General features: G+C 43.8%; 2 protein-coding genes across 3 annotated transcripts in view; one reads left to right on the top strand and one right to left on the bottom strand.

The window, feature by feature from the left end:
* Window positions 1-3,264, top strand: part of UPK1B (uroplakin 1B) — a 31,635-nt gene extending 28,371 nt beyond the window's left edge. For both annotated transcript variants that reach the window (XM_011987196.1, XM_011987195.1), the window contains one exon: window positions 2,033-3,264. In XM_011987196.1, coding sequence (XP_011842586.1) covers window positions 2,033-2,083 — 51 coding nt within the window. In that variant the 3' untranslated portion in view covers window positions 2,084-3,264. The remainder of the gene's footprint in view (window positions 1-2,032) is intronic.
* A 6,399-nt stretch (window positions 3,265-9,663) lies between these two features.
* The window catches only part of B4GALT4 (UDP-Gal:betaGlcNAc beta 1,4- galactosyltransferase, polypeptide 4), a 28,802-nt gene continuing 15,877 nt past the window's right edge, over window positions 9,664-22,588 (bottom strand). The window contains exons 7-10 of the mRNA XM_011987194.1: window positions 21,969-22,156; window positions 16,568-16,690; window positions 14,209-14,313; window positions 9,664-10,601 (exon numbers count right to left, since the gene is read on the bottom strand). Of these exons, the coding sequence (XP_011842584.1) occupies window positions 10,469-10,601; window positions 14,209-14,313; window positions 16,568-16,690; window positions 21,969-22,156 (549 nt within the window). The 3' untranslated portion in view covers window positions 9,664-10,468. The remainder of the gene's footprint in view (window positions 10,602-14,208; window positions 14,314-16,567; window positions 16,691-21,968; window positions 22,157-22,588) is intronic.

Genomic DNA, 22,588 nt, shown 5'->3' with positions numbered 1-22,588 from the left:
AAAAAAAAAAAAAAAAAAAAGGAGAAAGAGAGAAATAAATGCTGGATTAGGGGGTGATAAACTGAGTAAGGCAGGAAGGAGAGGGAAATCAACTCCTTCAAGGGGTCTTTCAGGATCCCTGAACCCAACCTGTTAGGAGCTCTCACAACATCCTGTGCACACCTCTATGATGGAACGTGTCCATGATGACATATTTGACTGCAAAAAGCTGAGAACCAGCTGTTCTTTGTAACCCCAGTGCCAAGCACAGCATGTAATAAGAGCTCAATCATTTGTTGAATGAATGAAAGATAACAGTGAAGTTTCTATTTGTGCCATATTAGCAGGAACTGTGGGATAATGTTTAAAGGCTTTGAGTATCTCAGAACTCCAAACCAGTTGTAACCCTTGATTTTCTACAAGTATCAAATAAACTCTGTATCTAGTTAATTCCCTCTTGAAATTCAAAAGAGAGAAGGGAAGGGAATTAAATGATTAAATGTATTGAGAGCTGCTATAAACAAGGCGCCATGTCAAATATTTTTAATATTAAATCCCCACAACAGTAGCTAAGCAGGTAGCCAGTCTCCCATGTTACGAGGAACAGAGAAATTCAGTGGGGCTCTCAAGAATTGTGCTTAATGAGAGCTTTTAAGCATGCCCGTTTCACTGTTGCTTGCAAGGGGCTTTTTCTTAGTGATTAACTAGCTAAACTCTGAAGCTGACTGCTTGGATTTGAATCCCAGCTCCAACATCTACTAGTTCTATGACCTTGGGTAAGTTACTTCTCTGTGCCTCCATTTCTCCATAGGGTTTTAGAAGCATTAACTTCAGTTACATGGGTAACACTTAGAACAGTGCTTGATGCATAATAAGGTATTCTAATAAACATTAGATCCTATTATTTCATTATCTCATTCACTGCTCTAGCTCTGGGGTAGGCCTCGCCACCTATCCGCATTATGTCAGTTGCCCCATTATGTCAGTCATTTTATAAATTTTATAAAATATAAAATTTATTTTATAAATGTAGAAACTGGAGCTCAGGAAATTTAAGTGACTTGACTAAAGTTACCCAGGAGTAAGTGTCAGATCTAAAACAGAGCCCAAATAAACTAAAATAAAACTCAGCCCTTGCCTAAGTCAGGTATCTTCAGTTCTGTGGCATTCTTCAGAGGAAGCCATTCCAGGTCACAAGCATTTTAGGAAAAAAGAGAAGTTCCCTGGGAGAAGTTTAATACTAGAAGCAAGGAATGCTTACCCCAAAATGGTACATACTAGAAACAGGAAAGCATTGGAGGATAAGTGGCCTTGATGGCAAAAAGAGTTTAGCACAGACGAAAAGGGCAACCCCAGAAGAGAAGGAGTCTAGGATGAGAACTGGGATCAGAATGTGGCGAACAGAGAAGCTGCCTCTGAGTGGCAGGTAATAAGTGATGCTTTGGAGCAGGATGGATTTGGTGTCACATCTGGCCCAGTGATGTTGCTTATAACAAGATTACTCTTAAAAATCTGTTGTCTAACAAAGACATGGAACCAACCCAAATGCCCATCAGCAATAGACTGGATAAAGAAAATGCGGTCCATACACACTAGAATACTATGCAGCCATAAAACAGAATGAGATCACGTCCTTTGCAGGGACATGGATGAAGCTGGAAGTCACCATCCTCAGCAAACTAACACAGGAACAGAAAATCAAACACCGCATGTTCTCACTCCTAAGCGGGAGGTGAACAATGAGAACATATGGGCACAGGGAGGGGAACACCACACACCAGGGCCTGTTGAGGGGTGATGGGTGAGGAGAAGGGACCTTAGAGGATGGGTCAATAGGTGCAGCAAACCACCATGGCACACGTATACCTGTGTAACAAACCTGCACGTTCTGCACATGTATCCCGTTTTGTTTTTTTTTTAAGAATAAAGAAAAACAAACAAAAATATCTGTTGTCACCTAAGCCTGAATGAACCTAACATCATTTTTTTCCAAGAATGAGGTGTTTCTAAAACAATCCCTTATTTATTTTTCCTTGTTTTTTTTCTATTCCAGTTTTGGGTTCTCCTGGGTACCATGTTCTACTGGAGCAGAATTGAGTATTAAGCATAAAGGATTGCCACCATACCTCCTTCCCCAAGTGACTCTGGATTTGGTGCTGGAACCAGCTCTCTCCTAATATTCCCAGTTTGTGCCCCACACTAACATGTGTGTCTTACATTGCCAAGTCAGATGGTACGGACTTCCTTTAGGATCTCAGGCTCCTGCAGTTCCCATGACTCCTACTTTTCGTCCTAGTCTAGGATTCTGCAACATTTATGTAGACTGTTGAAAAGAGAATTTGAAAAATGCATAATAACTACTTCCATCCCTGCTTATTTTTAATCTGGGAAAATAAATACATTCGAAAGAACCTGTGTTATCACAGTAACCCAGAGCTGTATTTGGCTAGCAATCTGCCCGTATCTCTTACCGTTATCTAAAAGAAGCTTCTAAGGCTTCTATTGATCTCAGTATTGTCAGGGGAACAGAGAAGCCAGGAAAAGATTACTGAAATATACCTTTTGCATTTCTTTCTAGAGTAGCTCCCATGTATGGAGACAGGTGATTCTCTTCAGGCCACCTTCAGATCCTTTTATTCTCCAGAATAATTCTTAACAGTGGTTCAAATTTTCTTTCATACCTTGCAGAGTGGTATGTGTTTAGTAGCCTCAATTCTCCGTTAATTAAAAGTGTGGGCTGGGCACGGTGGCTCCTGCCTGTAATCCCAGCACTTTGGAAGGCCAAAGCGGGCAGATCACTTCATGTCAGGAGTTCAACACCAGCCTGGCCAACATGGTGAAACTCTATCTCTACAAAAATACAAAAATTAGCCAGGCATGATGGCAGGTGCCTGTAATTCTAGCTACTTGGGATGCAGATGCAGGAGAATCACTTGAACCCAGGAGAGAGAGGTTGCAGTGAGCTGAGATCACACCACTGCACTCCAGCCTGGATGAAAGAGCCAGACTCTGTCTCCAAACAAACAAAAGAAAGTGTGGGGACTTCTGTGGACAGACAAGGCGCCTGTTATATATTTACTCAGTCTTTGCCCTGAATGGTCTCAGCTTGAGACCATTTCAAACTGGAGAGAAGCAAGCCAGCCAATAGAATGGGATGATTTACAGGGATTTCTGTTTACTGTCAAAATATTTCTCATCAGAACTGTTTCCATTTGTGGTCCTGAAGGAAATTCTTATAACTCAACATTTGTCTAGTCTTATAAATAAAGAGAGCTTTAAAATCTGTTCACTTTCATTTTTACCAATGTCATATACGAGTCTAACAAAACAGTTTTCCAACAGAAAAGCCTAAAGCCTGGGAATTAAAGTGGAGGAGGTAGAAACTGCAGACACAGGGTGTGGCTGCCTGCTGGATGCTGGCAAACCCTGCCATACAGTTGAACGGTGGGAACTTCTACGCTCACTTTTACTTTTCGCTCCTGCTACACTTATCCCAGAAGCAGTGATGAAACTAAGGCTCTGCAAATCCTTTTCCTCTTGCAATTGGAAGCAGTGGAAACCTCGCCAATGCTAACTGCAGAACTGTGTGTTCTTCATGAAGAAAACATACCTGTCACTTTGGCGTCCTGCTCCCAGCTGACTTAGACGCAGGCAGCACCCCCATCCCATGTCCCCACCAGGTACCTGTGAGTGAGGCTGAGTGGTGGGGCAGCAGAGGGACAAGGAGGACTGGACGGGACTTGCCTCGGTTGTAAAGCTGGTGCAGGAGCCCAATCCCTGATTCCCAGAAGAGGGAACCAAAGGTCCATGTCCTGACAGCACAGCCAGCTCTCCTCTCCTTGACCCCCTTGTCTCTCCTGAATGAAGATCATGGGATATCGAGATAAATGACACCTGTGCTTGGCTGAGAAGGTTCTCTCTGTGGTCCTTGAGAAGACGGGAGGAGAGGGAAGAAGGTTCCTCTGGGCAAAGCTTTGAAACAGCTGTGCTCTCATCTCCCTCCCCACACTCTCTCCTGTGTGTTCTGGTGCCTTTTGCCTCTACCACTCACTGGGCTTTCCAGTGCCCTCATCTCCCCACTGCCTAAGCAATTCCTGCCCCAAACCCACTCCCACCTTCCCTTGCAGGGCTTCATGCTCCAAGATTCTCTCTACATGCAAAATTCCTGTCTTATGATTGGATCTCGGCTAGGTCAGGGGAAGGCCTTTCTGGAAACCAATTCATACTAAGGAGTGGGTGACAACTCATCTCCACTCTCTCAATCTCTATGACATTTTCTTGATAACTGAGGTTGATCTCTAGTTGGTGGAATCCAGCACAGCAGTGGCAGCGTGAAAGAGCCATTGTGGGATAAGATGGCCCACCTGCTGCTCCTTCAATCGTATCCCCTGACTTCCTTACCAAGCAATAACTAAAAGAGAAAGGGCCTTCAGTGAGCCCCTGCCCCCTGCCCCCTCTCCAGGTAGCTTCCTTCCTGGAGCCTCAGCCTCCTCCTTAATAGAAGGTGCAAAGTCTGCTGTAAATGGAGGTAGGCTCTGCTCCTTCCAAAACCAAATGAGGTCCTAAACACAGGCACCCACTATGTCCTGGGGCTCCAACACTTGAGGAGGACACACTTTTCAGCTAAGACAGAAACGAGGTCTGAGGATCACCCTGCAGAGTCCAGCCATTCAGGACTCCTGCGCTTCCCTCTAAGGGCTCTCCTGTTTTGACCTCAGGACAGTTTCTGTTCCGCCCAATTCCTGCTCCCACCTCCCTCCACCTTCCCTGGAGGCCCAGCCTTGCCCCTCTTCCTTCTGGCTCCAGGGACTGGAAGTGGCCCCAAGCCAATGCTCAGGCAGGCCCAGGCTCAGCCCCAGCCCCAGGCCCAGCCCCAGCCCCAGCAAACCAGGGAGGCAAAGGGGAGCCAGGCGGCTTGGCTCTAGGGACCTGGCGGCTTGCTGAGCATGAGACAGGCCCAGACACAACTCTCTTGTGAAGTTTCCTTCTTCAACAGTTGGTCTGCTTATCAGGTGGGCAAAGAATGATTACTACCTAACACCAAAAATGTGTCAGGATAATTTGCGCAAGTTTTACTTGATTGCAACACCAGGCGGGTCATCATGCTCTCTTGGCTGGCCATTTCCCTCCCTAGATTGCTCCACAGGCTCCTGGCAGGCAAACAGTTTGTCATTTAATGTTTGAAAGCCCACTGCTCCTACTTGTCAGCCTTGTAGCTTTTCTTTGTCTACATCAGCTGGAATAAACAGGAACTGCTTCTATTTTAAGCAGATCAGATATTTTCTGGCTACCCATAAAGAAAAGGAATACTAGTCATGTGAACTTGAAAATCTAATCTCTCAATCTCACACCCCCACCCCAACCAATCTGACTGACAACCTGTGCTGTGGTTGAGGAATTAGAAACTAAGCTGGTTTCGCCTTTCTATTGATGGAACAATTTCCTTTCTCCTTCTGGGTCTAGTATTTCCTGTAATGCCTCTTCCAGTTCCTTCTCAGCTTGTATAAGTGAGACCGAATCAAAGAAGAACCCCAAAGGAGGGTAGCTGTAGACTATTGTGTTTGCTATTGTATTATAAGGCTCAAGTGGCCAGATCCCGTGAAGGGATCCAGGAACATTGCAGAGAAAGGCAGCCTTGCCGAGAAACACAGATCCCATACCCTTCTCCAACCAACCCTTCCCCCAGCACACCCTCCCACTCCACATTGTTAAGACACAAATAGCCAAATCCTGGAGTTTGGAGAAATGCTACCGTCATGCCCTACTTTCTAGAGGTTTCTACCCTGAGTTCCTCTTGAAAAAAGAACAGAGCAACAGAAGCTGGTGAGGCACTCACAATTAGGCTCAACTATTCTCCCATTAGATATAAACAATCTCACAGAATACCAGCCTCATAGGGTCACTCTGAGACCATGATAAAATGAGGCAAGCCAAGACCACTGCATAATTTTGTCTATGCACAAAAACAAGGTCACTGTGCCACCCACAAAAAAACCAAACACCTGCTTTCTTGGCTAAAATTAGGGACTGCTATGTCTTCCCAATTACAGCTTTATTCTCTTGCTAGTCTCCCTCCCAACAAATAAAACCTACTGAAATATACAACCACATACTTGCCCCTGCTTTCTGATAATATCCAACAGAGCTAACCCTTTCTTGGACCCTCCCCAAATGACCCAACCAAAGCCCAAATGCTGTAATAGTTCTAACTTCCTTCTACTGAGTTGCTTCATGGATCCCTCATGGTGTGTTCTCACTCACTGCAATGACTGCAACTAGTCACAATCCCAATTTTTTTCCAAACAGAGCTCTTGAATTTATTCCTCCAACTGAAATTTTGTACCTTTGATCAACTCTAACCCAATTAATTTATCTGCAATGTGTTCCTGGGGGGTTTTGGCTGAAAGGCATTGACACTCTCCAAGTTTCCTCAAGGAGACAAGGTTTATTTATTCCTCCCTAGTGTAGGTATATTTATTTATCCATCACCATGAAGTGGTTAAGAACATGAACTTTGGAGTCAAAGTACTTGGCTCCAAATCCCAGCTCTCTGACAAGTCGCTTAGCTTCTTGGAGCCTGCTTCAGAAAAACTGGTCTCTCCTCCCACAGGACTGGGAGGATTCAGTAAGATACGTAAAGTGTGCATCAGCCTATAAGAGATGCCAATCAGGAGGTTATATCAGGGAAACTGATACAGAGCAAGCACTTAGTTTATTATTATGTCCCACCCTTCACCAACCTCTGCTCCAAGCCCCCACATCTCTCTCTCATTCTCTCTTTCTCTCTCTCACACACACACACACACTCCACACATGGGCACACAAGGTTTGATAATTTTATTTAAATCTTAAAAATTATCAATGGAACAATGGAGCCTTTACCTGTACAGGTATACTTCCTAAGGGTGGAGCCTCTAAACCACTCCCTTGTGTATATTTTTAGAATGGTCATGCCCTCTCAGCAGGTATAAGATGGTTACGCATATACAAAAAAATCAACGATGGTAGAAATAGCGTAAAATATGGAAGGCACTAAGGATAGAGGGTTTTTTTTTAAGTTATAGAATGTGATTGGTGAAAAGGAACTTATGAAATGTACCTGAATATGCTTCATCTTGCAGAACATGTTAATGGTTTTTGGTAGGGACTGCATATATGAATAGGATTGGGGAAAGTGAATTTCAAATCTGGGAGAAAATGTCTTTTATCTCACTCAAGTCCATTCACAGAGCATTTTGGGGCTCCCAGGAAACCTATCCATTGGGGCTTGAGTGGAAGTGACGGGGGTAAGGGCAGAAAAACTAGGGAGGGAGTTGGGGACAAAGTTCTGAGAGCAGCTGAGAACAGGAATGCACTTTTCACGGTCCAGACCATACTAACTCTCTGCAGGAATTCCGACAAGGACATACATTCACGAAAATTACTGCAAAGTATAAGAGAAGCCAAGAAGAAGGCAATATGGTGTAATGGTCTTGAAAGTCAGACGGCCTGAGTTTGGCTCTGACTCTGCCATTTGCTACCTGTGAGACTCCTGGCAAGTCACTCTCCTGGCTGGGACCTCTACTTACTCATCTGCCCTCTTACCTCAAGAGCCAGAAGCATCGGCCAGGCACAGTGGCTCACGCCTGTAGTCCCAGCATTTTGGGAGGCCGAGGCAGGCAGATCACCTGAGGTCAGGAGTTCGAGACCAGCCCGGTCAACATGGTGAAACTCTGTCTCTACTAAAAATACAAAAATTAGCAGGGCATGGTGAGGCATGCCTGTAATCCCAGCTACTTGAGAGGCTGAGGCAGGAGAATCACTTGAACCCGGCAGGTGGAGGCTACAGTGAGCCGAGATTGTGCCACTGCACTCCAGCCTCAGTGACAGAGTGAGACTGTCTCAAAAAAAAAAAAAAAAAAAAGTCAGCAGCATCAATAAAGTGTGTCATAAAGATACCACAAACTGTAAAGCACTATAGAAATGAATGCCAGTATAGGTGAGGAAAAAAAAAATCAATAAAAACTTCAAAGAACACACTCTTTGTGTTAGGCAGTTGTGATATCCAAATAGCCTGCCCCCATATAATCCTTAGAAATTATAGTAGGCACAGCTATCTCTACAATATTCAAAACGGTAGGCCTCTTTGTGGCAACTATGAAAAAATGCATAGGGCGGGAACTGGAGGAAGCCAGTTCCATTGAAGCCTAACCCCCGCCCAGCGGGGAGGCAAGAGCATGGAGAGAGGCAGCAGTGAATGGGCAGGTAGCTTCATGCCCCATGTCACCAGTCTTTGACGCTCCAGTGCAGGGAAAGTGCCACAGTGGCAGTGTCAAGGTCTTAAAAATCTATCTTCCATCTCAAGAAGTTTCATAACAAGTCATTTAAGGGACTTTTAGATTATCTCGGTTGAAAGAACTACCTGAAGAAAAGTAAAAGGCATCGTTCAGTGTTTCCACATTGAAAAATTGCAGATGTCAAAAAAACATAGAGAGTTTCTGCATGGTACTAGCTATGTTCCATTTCCATTGAGTAAGAAATTGAGTTCTCAAATACAGATCTTCAAATTCCTTGCACACACCATTCTCTTCCATTGCCCTTCCCAACCATGATGAGGGAGGGACCTACAACCTCTCAATTACCATCTGTTAATATGCTCATAGTCAAGCAAATTGGGACAGAGCTCTAGAGAAAGGTTCTAGAGAAGAGAAGGGACAGTGAGGGGGAGATTCACTCAATACACTACAGCCCCATTAGCAACTCTCCCAAGAATGAAGCTCCTTTACAAAGTTTGAGCAAAAAACATGAAAACCCTGAGTATTTCTCTGCTAGGTAAAGAAAAACCATGGCTGGGCACTGTGGCTCACACCTGTAATCCCAGCACTTTGGGCATCCTAGCCAGGCGGATTGATTTTGAGCTCTAGAGTTCAAGACAAGCCTGGGCAACACGGTGAGACCCCAACTCTACTAAAAACACAAAAAAATAGCTGGGACTGGTGGTGAGCACCTATGGTCCCAGCTATTCGGCAGGCTGAGGTGGAAGGATTATCACTTGGGCCTGGGGAGCAGAGGCTGCAGGAAGCCGAGACTGCACCTCCACACTCCAGCCTGGGTGACAGAGCAAGACCCTGTTGCCAAAAAAAAAAAAAGGAAAAGAAAAAAAAACCACTTTTGCTCTTTTGCTCCCTGTGCTGAGTTAAAAGCTAAACTAAAACCAAGCCAGCCCTAGGTAAACCTGTCATGTCTATAAAGTATATTGCCCTTTCAAATTCTCCTTCCCCATTTGGGTGGTGATAACTCTTGTTTTTTCTTAGCACCAAACCTTCCTACTCCCTCTCCCTGCTTGGGAAGGATTAGATATTATTTAAACTTCCTGGCTGGCACTCATTCATGTTAAAGTTTAACTGTTGAGGTGTCACACAATAATCATGGATTAGGAACCCCCAAGGCTTGCGTGATAAGCAAAATGCATTCATGGAGGTGCCCAGGGAGTGAGACACAGATGGGCCTATCCTAAGACTGGAGCTGGTTCCACAAGGAGGTCACACATGAGACGAACAAGAGAGAGGGACAGAAGGATGGGAGACAGAGGGAGTGGAGGGCTTTGTTTCATTTGTTCTGTTTTTAACCTCTTTAGAATTATGGATACTGAAATGAATATATCTGTAGGCCTCAAAGATAAAAAAACACGAAGGAACACTGAAAGCTTTTTCACATTTTACTACAGAGGTATTTGATAGACGTACTGATTATCAGTTAATATGTAAACTTGTAAACTGCTAATTCATATCCTACTTGTACAAAATCATTTTACAAAAACTCTAAAAACTAATAGATAATGTGTCCTCTGGTGGGCATCACTGGAAGGCATACCTGGGCAGGTGCCTCCCCTGCAGGCTATCAGCAGCTGCAACCAGCTCAGCTGCTGCTGCCTCTGCAGGAGACACTCTGCCCTCCTGCTACCTCTTCATTCCCAAGTTCACTCCATCTTGATTCGTCACCTTTTCTCCCCTCTTTTGTGGCCTTCTTCTCACCTGGGACCAACCACTTCACAGACGATTGTACAGGAAATGAATAACAGTATTGTGTCTTCGTACCTTTCTACACTGGACAAGAACAACTCTGGTTCTCTCAGACATTCAGCAGTCTTATTTCCTGTGGCCTTTTATCCCATAATATATCACTTCAAATTTAAATAAATCTCCTTCAACCAGAGTCCTCAAATCGCATTCATTTTATCCTGTGAGTCATCGTTTTATATAAAGTCCTTCAAGTATCCATATTACAATAGTTAACCCTCATGATCAAAACGACTAAGAAAGCTGTCTTGTTACAACTGTTTTATACTCCACATCACCAGGAGCTCTGCTAAGAAAATACAAAAAGGAAAAATTCAGTCCAACAAGGAGCTGAAACAGGTTCTTAATGTGTGCTACTATTTGAAGTCTCTAGGCCAAAATTATTGCAACCAAAGAATCAGTTCTTCCAAACATCACCAAAAGATCCAGGATCATGCACCAGACCAGAAATCCACTGTGATGTTGACATACAAAGGATTGTGTTCCACGGATACTAATTTATAAGAACAACTACTCAACCCATCTGTTCTCCAGACTCGTGACACTTGGTGTAAGAGCTTCATCCTAAAGATAAAAAGAACAAATGTGAATGATAAGACAAGAATTTAATGTATGTCTCCACTGCATTTTGCCTTGCCCCGAAATGTAGCAAACATATTTTTGTAAATTATTGTATTGTATTGTATGAAACCTGTTGTGTTTCATACTATCACAAAGTTTGTTTTCCCCACTGAAGGTGACAGACGTGATAGCCATGTATTCATGTGTCAGACTACATGTGAGAACCCAGGGACCCGTGATGAAAAGGGTCACTGCACTCAGTGAGCCCCCAGTCTACAGGACAGAAGGATGTGCAAGGAACACAGATACAACAGGATATGTGCCATCCACTGCTAACTGATCCTCAGCTGAGCTTCAGGGGATCTCTGAATCTTCCTGTGTTATAAGGAAAGTTTGTGTCTGTACGTGGGTAGATAGCCTTCACAAGCCTCCAAAAATTTTGGAATGTATGTAGGTGAGGAAGAATGAAGGGCAACCTAACCTAATGAGGAAGTCTGGCGAGGCGTCAGGGAGAAGGGAAATTTCAGTAAGGTTATTAAATGTTTATTAAAACAGAGAAATTCAACAAGTGAAGAAGGTGAAGGAAAGCGCACTCCAGGCAGAGAGACCACCCTGGGCAAGATGCACAGACACGCAAAAGAGCAGGATGCATTTAAAGAAGTCACTAGTGTGGCCACAGCCATGGAATCTGGGAAGACAAGCAGGCAGTGAACTGAATAGGTTCTACTTGCGCAGCAGTGAAAACAATAAATGCTGGTTACCCATGACAATATGGATGCGGATCAGATGCATCACGTTCAGCTAAATAAAGTCAGAGAAGAATAAATGCAGTGTGATTTCATTTACATAAAGTTGAAAAACATGCAGAACTAAGCAATCTTTTGTTTAGGGATATAAACATATGGGAAAACAAGAAAACCAAGAAACAGCAGAAATAACTATCATTATCACAAATACTTATCACGAAAATTCAGAGAGGTGTTACCTGGGTAGGTGGATAGGGGAGATGCAAAGGGGGAGACTACAGGATTAGGGAGGACCACACAGGTCATGCACTCAGAGTGGGGGTGGGGGATACCAGCAGTGCTCATGGCATCAAGAATCTTCACACTTTTCATACAATTTAGGAGCACTCTTGTATCTATTCAATAATTAATTTTTTAATATAAAAGAAAAATGCACACCTATGGACAATGACTAGAAAAACGTAGAAAATAGAAATAGCTATTTTGTTGGAGTGGTTGACTCTATCAAAAGGGCAAAAAGACATTTAATAATGCTTTAAAATATAAACTTTAGGCCAGGCGTGGTAGCTCATGCTGTAATCCTAGAACTTTGGGAGGCTGAGGCAGGAGGATTGCTTGAGCCCAGGAGTTTGAGACCAGCCTTTGGCAACACAGGGGGACCCTGTCTTTACAAAAAATAAAAAAAATTAGCCAAGCATGGTGACACATGCCTGTGGTCCCAGCTACCTGGGAGGCTGAGCTGGGAGGATTGCTTGAGCCTGGGAGGTTGAGGCTGCAGTGAGCCATGGTCACGCCACTGCACTCCAGCTTGGGTAACAAACAGAGTGAGATCCTGCCTTGAAAAAAATAAACAAACTTTTAACAGGACTCTTTAATATCAGGCTGAAAGCACTTTAATATTGCTTTAAAATGTAGACTATAACAAAAGCACAAAAAGCACCTTAATACTGTTTGAAAATTTAAGGGGAAAAATCAGAACAAAGAAATACAGATTCTTCAATCAAAGCCTCATTAAGAACTGGCTTATCTGCCAGGATTCCTTGGTGAATAGGCCAATTCCCAAGGCGTGAAAAGTACAAGAAGAACCTAGAACATCTCGTCACGGCAGAGCAGAGGGAGGGAAGCTCTTGAGGACTACTGGGATTCAGGACCCAGCTTGAAGAAGATCCCATTGGCCAAAGATGAGACAACATGAGTACCAAAAAGTACAAGAACTACATCCTGAAGGATGCTAGGAAACACCAAGCATTAGTCTGAAAAAATTTTAATCAGTGCTTGACTCTTTCTCTTTATTTTGCCTTTCCTATAAAAACTATACCCCAGAGTACCCAAATACATGAAAAGAGAAAGTACTTTGTAGAAAAATCTAATAAATGCAGAAGGAACAACAGAATTGGAATATTACAATTTTGCAACTCCTAATTAAATAATACATTTAGAAATCCAGCATCAACGACTGCTGAAGTCATTAGGTAAAAAACTGATGGGGAATCTCACAATGCATAGGTTAGACTGGCGATATCGAAACTCACAGATCAATCCTAATATCCCAAAATGACACAACCAGACATTACATCCTCCTGCTGTGACACTGGAGGAAGTACACAACACCATAGATGAAAATTCTTGCCCACAAATAGTATTCAGATTCTGTTCAAGTCTCCAGAAATGAAGAGAAATCCCAGTATGACGGTTAATACTGAGTGTCAACTTAACTGGATTGAAGGATGCGAAGTATTGTTCCTGGGTGTATCTGTGAGGGTGTTGCCAAAGGAGATTAACACTTGAGTCAGTGGGCTGGGAGAGGCAGATCTACCCTCCATGTGGGTGGGCACCATCTAATCAACTGCTAGCGTGGCTAAAATAAAGCAGGCAGAAGAAGGTGGGAGAAGCCGACTTGCTGAGTCTTCTAGCCTTCATCTTTCTCCTGGGCTTCCTGCCCCTGAACATCAGATTCCAAGTTCTTCAGCTTTAGGACTCTTGGACCTACACCAGTGGTTTGCCAGGGGCTCTCGGGCCTTTGGCCACAGACTGAAGGCTGCCCTGTCGGCTTCCCTACTTTTGAGGTTTTGGGACTTGGACTGGCTTCCTTGTTCCTCAGCTTGCAGAAGGCCTATTGTGGATTTCACCTGGGGATGGTGTGAGTCAATACTCCTTAATAAACTCCCCTTCATATATACATCTATCCTATTAGTTCTATCCCTCTAGAGAACCCTGACTAATACACCCAGTTTATGAGAAAACGGAAGTCAGGAGGACACATTAAGTTATACTACCAGGATGCAATTGAAAAAATCCGTAATGTAAGGAATTCTATTGGACAAATAATCTGGCTTCTTCCACAAATAAATATCAAGGAACTCATAAAGAAGGGGAGAGGGAACCTACAGATTAAAAGAGATCATTCAAATGCCATGTGGACCTTGTTTAGACACTGATCTGACCAACTGGTTTTAAAAATAAAAAAGCTTTTAACACTGACTAGACATTTGATGAGATTAAGGAGATATTGTTAATTTAATTCTAGGTATGATAATGGTATTGTGATTCCTTTTTTAAAACCGTTTATATTTTAAGATACTGAAACAGTTACACATGAAAGGCTATGACATCTGTCACACGTTTCTAAATCCAGTGGGGTCAGAAAAAAACAGGGAAAGAGGAGAGGCCATGAGTTGAGAACTGTAGACTCTCGTGAGAGTTCAGTGCACCACTTTCTCTCCTTTTGTGTCTGTTTGAAAATTTCTTTAATACAAATCTTTTAACACAATGAACTGGCTCAAATCTGATCGAATTCAACATAGTCCTTATTGACAGAACACACTAGGGGGGTAGCCTGCCAGGCAGGTGAAGCCAGGACTTACCGTTCCGCGTTCACCTCATTGCCTTTGTCTCTGGTGTGGAAGACCATTGTATATTTACCCACTTCAGGCAGGGGCCGGGATATTTTCATTCTATGGAGCTCAACCCTAGAACAATAATAGAGATTTTTTTTAAGTCCATCCTATTCATCTACCAGTAGGCAAATAAAAAGCATCATTTGCGAAAATTTATACACACACAGAGAGTCACAAACAGCTTGACTACTGGGGTATTAAAAAAAGAGAAACTTCTAAAATTTCCAATTTCTTATAATGGTGGAACTTCAGGTGATAAGCCCACAAAAGAATGAGATTTAACACTTATTCCTGGGGTACAAAGGAGATGCGTTAATTTATACTTAGTCATTTTCAAAAAGAAAAAAAAACTGATAGTTATTTCAAAACATCCTGAAGAATAGGAGAATCAAGTCTGTTAGGATCCCCAGTTTACTTAGAGTTGCCTTCTTTTAACAAAGAAAGGAATGGCCATTTATGGTCACAAGCTTTAAAGCTACAATCCTAGGTTCAAATCTGGACTCTGTTATTTACAACCTCAGTAAGTCAGTTCACTATTCCAAAGTCTCAGTTCCCTCATCTGTAAAATGACAGTGGTGACAGGGACTTGATTTCAAAGATTCAAATGATATAATCTGCATGGAACATGCTTGTACTCTGTAATGTATTATATGTACTATATAAGTACAAAGAAGGGTAGTGCCTGTTGCACAGGCGAATAAGTAAGCAGTAAATCTCAACCAACTTTCCTATTCAAATCATCTTAGTTTATCCACCACATTAGTCAAAAACCATTCTGATGGCCACGATGGTCTTTTCAAATTAAAGCAAAATTGGAGGCTCCCCTCTACTTTGAAGCTGAAGCGTAGCAGGAAAGAAGACAGTGAAGACATGTGATCAGGGCAAAATTCTACTAATCACCCCAGTGAAGTAGATTTGGGGAAGATAATGGGGATTGTTTGTCATTAGCCTTTGCTGCTGTTGTCCTGAAATGTAGCAGGTACCCTCCGTCCAGTTCCTAAGTCATGACCACATAGGCTGCTGATGGGCTGGGCTGCGAAGAGCTGTTGCCCATCACTACAGCCATTTCTGTAGAGCCCTTGGTCAGGGAAATGCACTCCCTCCTGCTAGAAACATTCCAGAGGCTCTCAGGCTAGACATGGGAACCAGACCAGCATGGAGCTCCTGGGTTCTTTATCATGAGGCAAGAAAAAAATTTCTAACAGTCACATATCTAATAATTCAGAACCCCAGGTTAGAAATTTCCTTTCCAGCCAGGCATGGTGGCTCACACCTGTAATCCCAACACTTTGGGAGGCCAAGGCAGGCAGATCACCTGAGGTCAGGAGTTCGAGACCAGCCTGGCCAATATGGTGAAACCTGGCCTTTACTAAAAACACAAAAAAATTAGCCGGACACGGCAGCACATGCCTGTAGTCCCAGCTACTAGGGAGGCTGAGGCTGGAGAATCACTTGAACCCAGGAGGTGGAGGTTGAGGTGAGTCAAGATCACATCACTGCACTCCAGCCTGGGTGACAGAACGAGACTCTGTCTCAAAAAAAAAAAAAAAAAAAAAAGAAATTTCTTTTCCAAGAGGCAACAGCAAGAGGGAAGGGAGTCTCCTGACACCCAGAAGGGCCTTGTGATGACAAGTCTAAAGATACCAGTCCAAGCTCTTGAATAATTACTTATTTCTGCAAGGTAGGGATAACTATAACTATCTGGCCCCCAAATCCAAGTTCAGGGGAAGAAATTGTGGGTGGAGGCCAGACTTATTCCCTTTGAGCCCCTCAGAGCAGAAAGCAGTCCAAGAGAACTGAGTTAGGCCTGGGGTCAGGCCACCTGCAGTCCCCACAGTGTGCAGGGCTGTCTAAAGCTTGAGGAGAGGACCTCTTTGTCTGCTTCAACATGTGCAGCTCGCCAGAGGCTGCTGGCACTCCCTGCGGGGGACACTGGGAACTGTGTGTGAGGACCCCCTGAGGTCTGACAGAAAGCATAAGGCTCTTAACAACCCGGTCTCCAAACTGCAGTTCAGCAGACATCCTGCAGTTTGAGGTTTCTCACTCACTGGTGTCTCAGTACGTCTTTCCCACTGCCAAGTCTATGAGGCCTCCACCAACACTTCTGGACCCCAAATGCCCCCAGACCAGCAGTAAACTGCCACTGGCACAGAACGATGTGGGCCATCCTGCCTTCCCTCCACCCCCTGCACCCTTCAAGCCCAAATCTGCAGCCTAGTGACCTGCTGGACTGGTATCTAAAGGAATAAATATAAATGCAGGTCTCCAGAGCCACAGATCTCCAGATCGCAGAGCCCCGTGAAGGGGACCTTTCTCTGTTGTTCACCTGAGTCTGAGGTCATCGTCTTCGCCTCCCCATCCCCAGTAGTTGTTAGAGAATCCATTCACCTTGAAAAACTGCTCTCTGCTTAGGGCAGTAACACCCCCAAAATATCCACTGTAACGTAACCTGGAGCAAAAGAGATGAGAGAAATGGTAAGAATATTAGCACCACAAGTCTCTGATTTCAGGGCTGGCATTCTAGGAACACCTGGGAGACCATGTACTTCCAGCCACCCACTCCTGCTTCTCCTGCTTGACACCCACCTCACAATGCTCCTGGCCTTCCCTGTCTTGTCTTTTTCCCTCTATCTAGACAAACGTTCACCTCTGCTCACTGAGCAAAGTGCCACCCGGCTGTTAGTGGTGGTGGTTGTGTGTAGAGGCCTACAGAGATACCTGTCAATGTGAACCGCACCGTCAGATATTGATAACAGAATTCATCTCATGTGCCAATCCAAGGAATGGTAACAGTTGCCAAGGGCACTGGGTTTAGAAGGATTCTGAGGCTGCATCCGGGTTCTGCATGAATGTGTGTCATGATGAATATACCTTTTTTTTTCACTTTCACTTTTGCAAGGGAGGGTTGAAGGCAGGAGACAGCTCCTGCACACACGCTGCATGCACACACTCTGTAAGCAAATCTCCACTTCTCAGCATGCATCTCCAGCTCAGAGTCTGTTCCCTGGATAACTCAACATATGTCAACCCCCCTGAAGATTCTGGCCTGTCAACCAGATAGAGTCTAGGTAGTACTTTTCATGAAAATAGGCTGTACAGAACAAGAACTAGGTTTTGAGAGGAAGGACAGTGAATCATGCTTCAGATAAGGTGAATTTTAGATACACCTGGGGCTTTGCCAGTAGGCAAAAGGATACAGGGTCCAAGGTCACAAGAGAGGGGTGACTACAGATATGGTTTTGGAAATAAGCTGTTATCATGTAGTACCTGAAGGCACAGGTCGAGAAATCTCCAACAATCTAGTTGGTGAGAAGAGTACAAAGGGTAGACCCAAGGGGCTCAGCTCTGTGGAACCCTAGGAATACCGAAAAGAAAAGAGGCAAGAGGATAAAGATCAGGAGGTAAAAGTAAGAGAGCACCTCCCGGCCTCCCAGTTATATAGGACTCTTATTATCAGTGAACGAATTTGTAAACCTCAGAAATAAAGGTATCCCTTAAATATAACATTTCAACAATCCAGAAATGCAGGTTAAGGTAGCTTAACAACTTGGATGTTACTAAATAAAAAGATGTGAATATCTAGAGAATTTTTAACTTTAACTTCAGGTCAAACTGTTCCAGGACCGATAAAATATTTATGATTTTCTAGATAAAAAGAAAAACCGAAAAGAAAGATCAATAAACATGTAGACACTGGCCATCGAACAAGTGGCATCCCAAAAGCTAATTTGTAGTTCAGTTGTTTCTTTCTATGTTCTGAGAAAAGACTGGGGACTCTGTTTAACCCATAAGAGAAACAGATTTACTTATATGCCCCCAACTTAAAATTCTGGGAAACTATATTTTTGCAGCCTATAATAAAAAAAAAAAAAAAAGGAAATAAAGTGCTTAGAAGGTAAACATCACTGACCAAGACATCTACTAGGAGTGTCTCATTACCATGGTTATCAGAATGCATTTTATAGAAGGGAGGGATTCTTAGCTGCCTGAACAGGACATGGTGATAAGGCAGGCATAACCTGCTGATACCAACAAGCAATCAGCATGAGAACCAGGGCGATGATGTGATAGCTTATCACAACCAATATCCACCCCATGCAAGACGGCTGGCTAAACACGGGAATGTGGAAGCCCTGCCCTCAGAGTTTATAACCTAACAAGAGAGATGAACATTATCAGGGTTCTGAGGAGAGAGGTGTCACTACATCAAGAGGAGGGCACCTGGAAGGATTCAAATAGGCAGAAAAATAGGGGATTTCCTGGTGACCATAACTCTGTGAGGCAAAGCACAGGAGGGAGAAAGGCACAGGCTGCCCGAGGACCACTTGGAGAGGGGTGAGCTGGAGTGGGGAGGGACAGAAGAAGGCAAGTCAGCAAGAAGGGTTAAAGAATTGTTTCTCCACGCCTGTAATCCCAGCACTGTGGGAGGCTGAAGCGGGTGGATCAAGAGGTCAGGAGATCGAGACCATCCTGGCTAACACCGCAAAACCCTGTCTCCACTAAAAATACAAATTATTAGCTGGGCATGGTGGCACGTGCCTATAGTACCAGCTACTCGGGAGGCTGAGGCAGAAGAATTGCTTGAACCCGGGAGGTGGAGGTTCCAATGAGCTGAGATCATGCCATTGCACTCCAGCCTGGGTGACAGAGTGAGACTCTGTCTCAAAAAAAAAAAAAAAAACAGAACTGTTTATCAGGTGCCTGTCAGATGGCAACAATCTCTGTGTTTATTGATCTTTGCTTTTGGATTTTCTTCTTACCTGTAAAAGCATAAATATTTAATTGGCCCTGGAACCGTTTTATTTATTTTTTAAAGTGCTGTAAGGCCCAAGGGTGGGGAAAACGTAGTCATAAAATAACAATAGACTTCCTTGTAGGAAGGAGGCAGGTAACAAAGGAGTTCTTGCCAGTAAAATTTGCCACCGGCTGGTCCACAGCTTCATCACTGACCCCACAGCCAGTGAGAAACAAGATTTGTTTCTGGCTTCATCAGAGTCTGAGACACTTGGGGCAACTTACTTTAACTTCTTCACTCTGCACGTGTGTAAGGAGAAAACCTTTTCTGCACCTGTACTCATGGGGCCGGTGTGACAGTGATGAGGCATGTGCTGACTTAAGCTCTGTGGCACGGGAGCACACAGTTGCCAGCACGGGGCAGACACCCAGCTGCCTGGAAACGAACTTGTCTGCCACAGGGACTTTGCTTAGAGCAACAAACGCAAGTAGTCCAGGAGGAGGGCAACTTCTGCCTACATTACTTATACATACCTCTCTCCAGCCACAAAAGATGAGGCTGCTTACATGATACATACAAAACAGAGAAAATCATAAATGATAAACCAGGACTCTAGAAACATTTAAATCAGAACAGAAAATTAAGATGGGAAATACATTAGAACTCTGATCTGCAAATAAGATTCTTTTCAATTTCTAAAAGAGGGCCATGGATTTGGCTCAGAGCCTCTCAATCAAAACATTCAATTACCTGAATCATATTAAGAAAACCTGTCAGTTACTCAACAAAGGCTTTCTGATACCTAGTTATAAAAGAAACATCTGGCCAGTTAGAATGGCAAGTTAGAAACAGCAAGAGTCATACATGCGCTGTTTCTCAGAGTGAGCAGCATCTGATGAAATCCACGACTGCGACACCAAAGCATGAGTGAAAATCAATTCCTGGCAGGAATGTCCAAGAGCTCAGCCTTCTTATGGTTCGGCTTAATAGAAAGATAAAATCTAGAAACCCAGCAAAAAAACCTGTCCTTAAGCAAGCCTCTGTGATTGCTTAGAAATGAATGGTGCAACCAGGTGTTTAAAAAAATCTGGGCAATGAGAAGTTTAAGATTATCATCTATGGCAAGTGTCTAAGGTATAGGTGTTCTGTGTTGTAAATAGTGACATCTTACTACGGAAAAAGTGAACAGATAGTGACATGCTTCTGAAAAAACCAAGTTGCCCAGCCATGATGCACTGTTTTCCTCAATGCAGAAGTGACTCGAAGAAACCAGAAAACAAAACCCCTAGATAATAAGATTAGATCCAAAGATCAAGTTTCCCCAAAGAGAAAAATCGTGGGATTCTCTCCTTGCCCTCTGGATCCACAGCCCTCACCCTAACTCAGACATGTAGCATCTCTCCCCTCAGTTTTCCCCTCTTCCCTTGCTTCATCCAATACATTCAAAATCAGCTGAACCAAGCTTTCTCCCATCCTTCCCCAGCTGTAACATGTGTCAACAGCTCCCCAGCCCCGTCACAGCAAATTCGAACTCTATCAGAGTAAGCAAGACCTGCGTCATCTGGCCCCTGCCTAGCTTTAGTTCTTGCCTCTCCTCACAGACATTCCTTCTAGAGTACCAGTGAACTACTTGCATTTCCCCCAAAACTGTACCGTGCTCTCCGGCGTGTCTTGGAACTCTGCTGAGCAGCTCTTGTTGATTCCACAAGATTAAGGTACCACCTTACCTGGGGAACAGCTTTAAACCCTTCCCTTCAAGGTGTTTCTTAAAGGCACTGTGCCCTCACCCACCATAGTTTGTTGTAGGTGTTTATGTCCTGCAGCTTACATAGGGCTTGGGTTTAAAGTCAGTACCTGAGGCAACAGTCACTTACATGAATGTTACTTAAGAATTCTCTTTAATTGCCCAACGTGAGGGAGCAACATGGAAGCCCAGAACAAATGAGGTATCAAGAGACCCACTTTCCACTTCACACTCACGTAGAGTATATACTGGTGGAATCTCCAGCACCATTTGATAGTTTCACAGTTCTCTCTCTCCTTCTGCCTTCCTCTTCCTCTCTTCATTTGTCCCTCTCTCTCCTCCTTACCAAGTGCTTATAATTTTATTTGCAGAAATGCAAAAGTAACACAACTCCACTGTAGCTACCTGTCCTCCCCACACTGACACTCAACGGGGAGCCCTGTGAGGGCAGGTGCTCTGCCTTATTCAAAGTGGTCTCATGGCCTCCAGCACAGTCAGCACCACAGACATGAGCACCCATGAACGGCAGGGCTTGGGGAAAGCTGACAGGTAAGTGTGCACACAAATGAGGGAATATAATGTTTCATTTGCAGAGAAACATTCTGGGTCACTATTTCCCCATGGTTGTGCTTGAATAGGAGCTGGTGTAATCAAATAAGGCTGAAAAGCAGCTACGCCCTTCTTAAAGGTGGAGGGGATGGGGAATGAAGACACAGATGATGGCATCTGGCGCTTCTCACAGTGGCTTTGAGAGAAATGGACTTGTCCTGGGTGTCCGGGCTCCTGAGAAGACTACTCAGAGGATATGCCCTCCCCACGCTCTAGAAAGAGGCCACAGTCTGGAAAGTGGTATCTCAACAGAGGTCTCACTAAGGCACACCAGCCTGTTGCCTCCTAGAGGGGGAGTCAGGAATAGACAAATAAGTTACTTGCATTCCAGTCAGTGTGGAAAAGCTTGCAGAAGTCCCCGACAGGGGCGCAGTGGCTGAGGCTGGCCACCACCTGCAATGCTCGGACATTTCTCTCCAACGCTTTCCCTTGTCTCTGTGATCTTCTGCCGAAGTTGTTGTAGGGTTTTTTCCTCATTACATTCTCTCACTTCTGTTTTGCACTTTAAGTGATGTATGTATCATGGAACATTTTTCCTATTTCTCATTTTCTTAAGACACTCTGGATGCTTGTTCCACCCAGTCTTGATCACAATAGTTGAGCTTCTCGACCTAAGCCACCCTCAGCAGACCACCTTACCTGTACCCAGTGCTGTTCCTGCCAACCACCAGATGCTTGGGATGCTCCTCACACTTGTAAAGGTTAAAGTCATTCTCAGGTACCAGGTCCACGTCATGGAATATAAAGCAGTCCCAATTTTCTTCCTTGAGAGCTTCTAGATAGCCCACATTCAAGAGTTTGGCTCGATTAAACTTTTTACCTTCAGCCTAGAGATATGAAAATTAAAACTTGAAAAGCTCCTGAGATAAAGTTTCATATTGTTCCCCTCTTAGTTAGGATTCAGGAGGTGGTATTATTCTTGTTAACGCACAAGACTATACTTGTGACATAAAGATCTGACAGAGAAGATGCAATGGCAATAAAAGACCATTTGATTTTTTCTTTGTGCTTCACACATACTTATATTCCAGAACTTAGAAACATTCCTTGAAATCTGAAGAGCTGTTGTGTAATGATAGAAAGTTCCAGTTTTGCAAGACTAAGTTCTGGAGATTGATTTCATAAATACACTGCATGTATTTATGCAACCAATATATTGCATAATTATGCATAGATACATTGCATGTAAATATTCTTAACATTACTAAACTGTACACTCAATAATGGTTAAGACAGTAAAAATAAATAAAAGTTAAAAA

This window comes from Mandrillus leucophaeus, unplaced genomic scaffold, assembly GCF_000951045.1.
Source record: "Mandrillus leucophaeus isolate KB7577 unplaced genomic scaffold, Mleu.le_1.0 Scaffold302, whole genome shotgun sequence".
Classification (NCBI taxonomy): Eukaryota; Metazoa; Chordata; class Mammalia; order Primates; family Cercopithecidae; genus Mandrillus; species Mandrillus leucophaeus.
The sequence above is the reverse complement of the archived record's forward strand: the minus strand, read 5'-3'. Positions and strand labels throughout refer to the sequence as shown.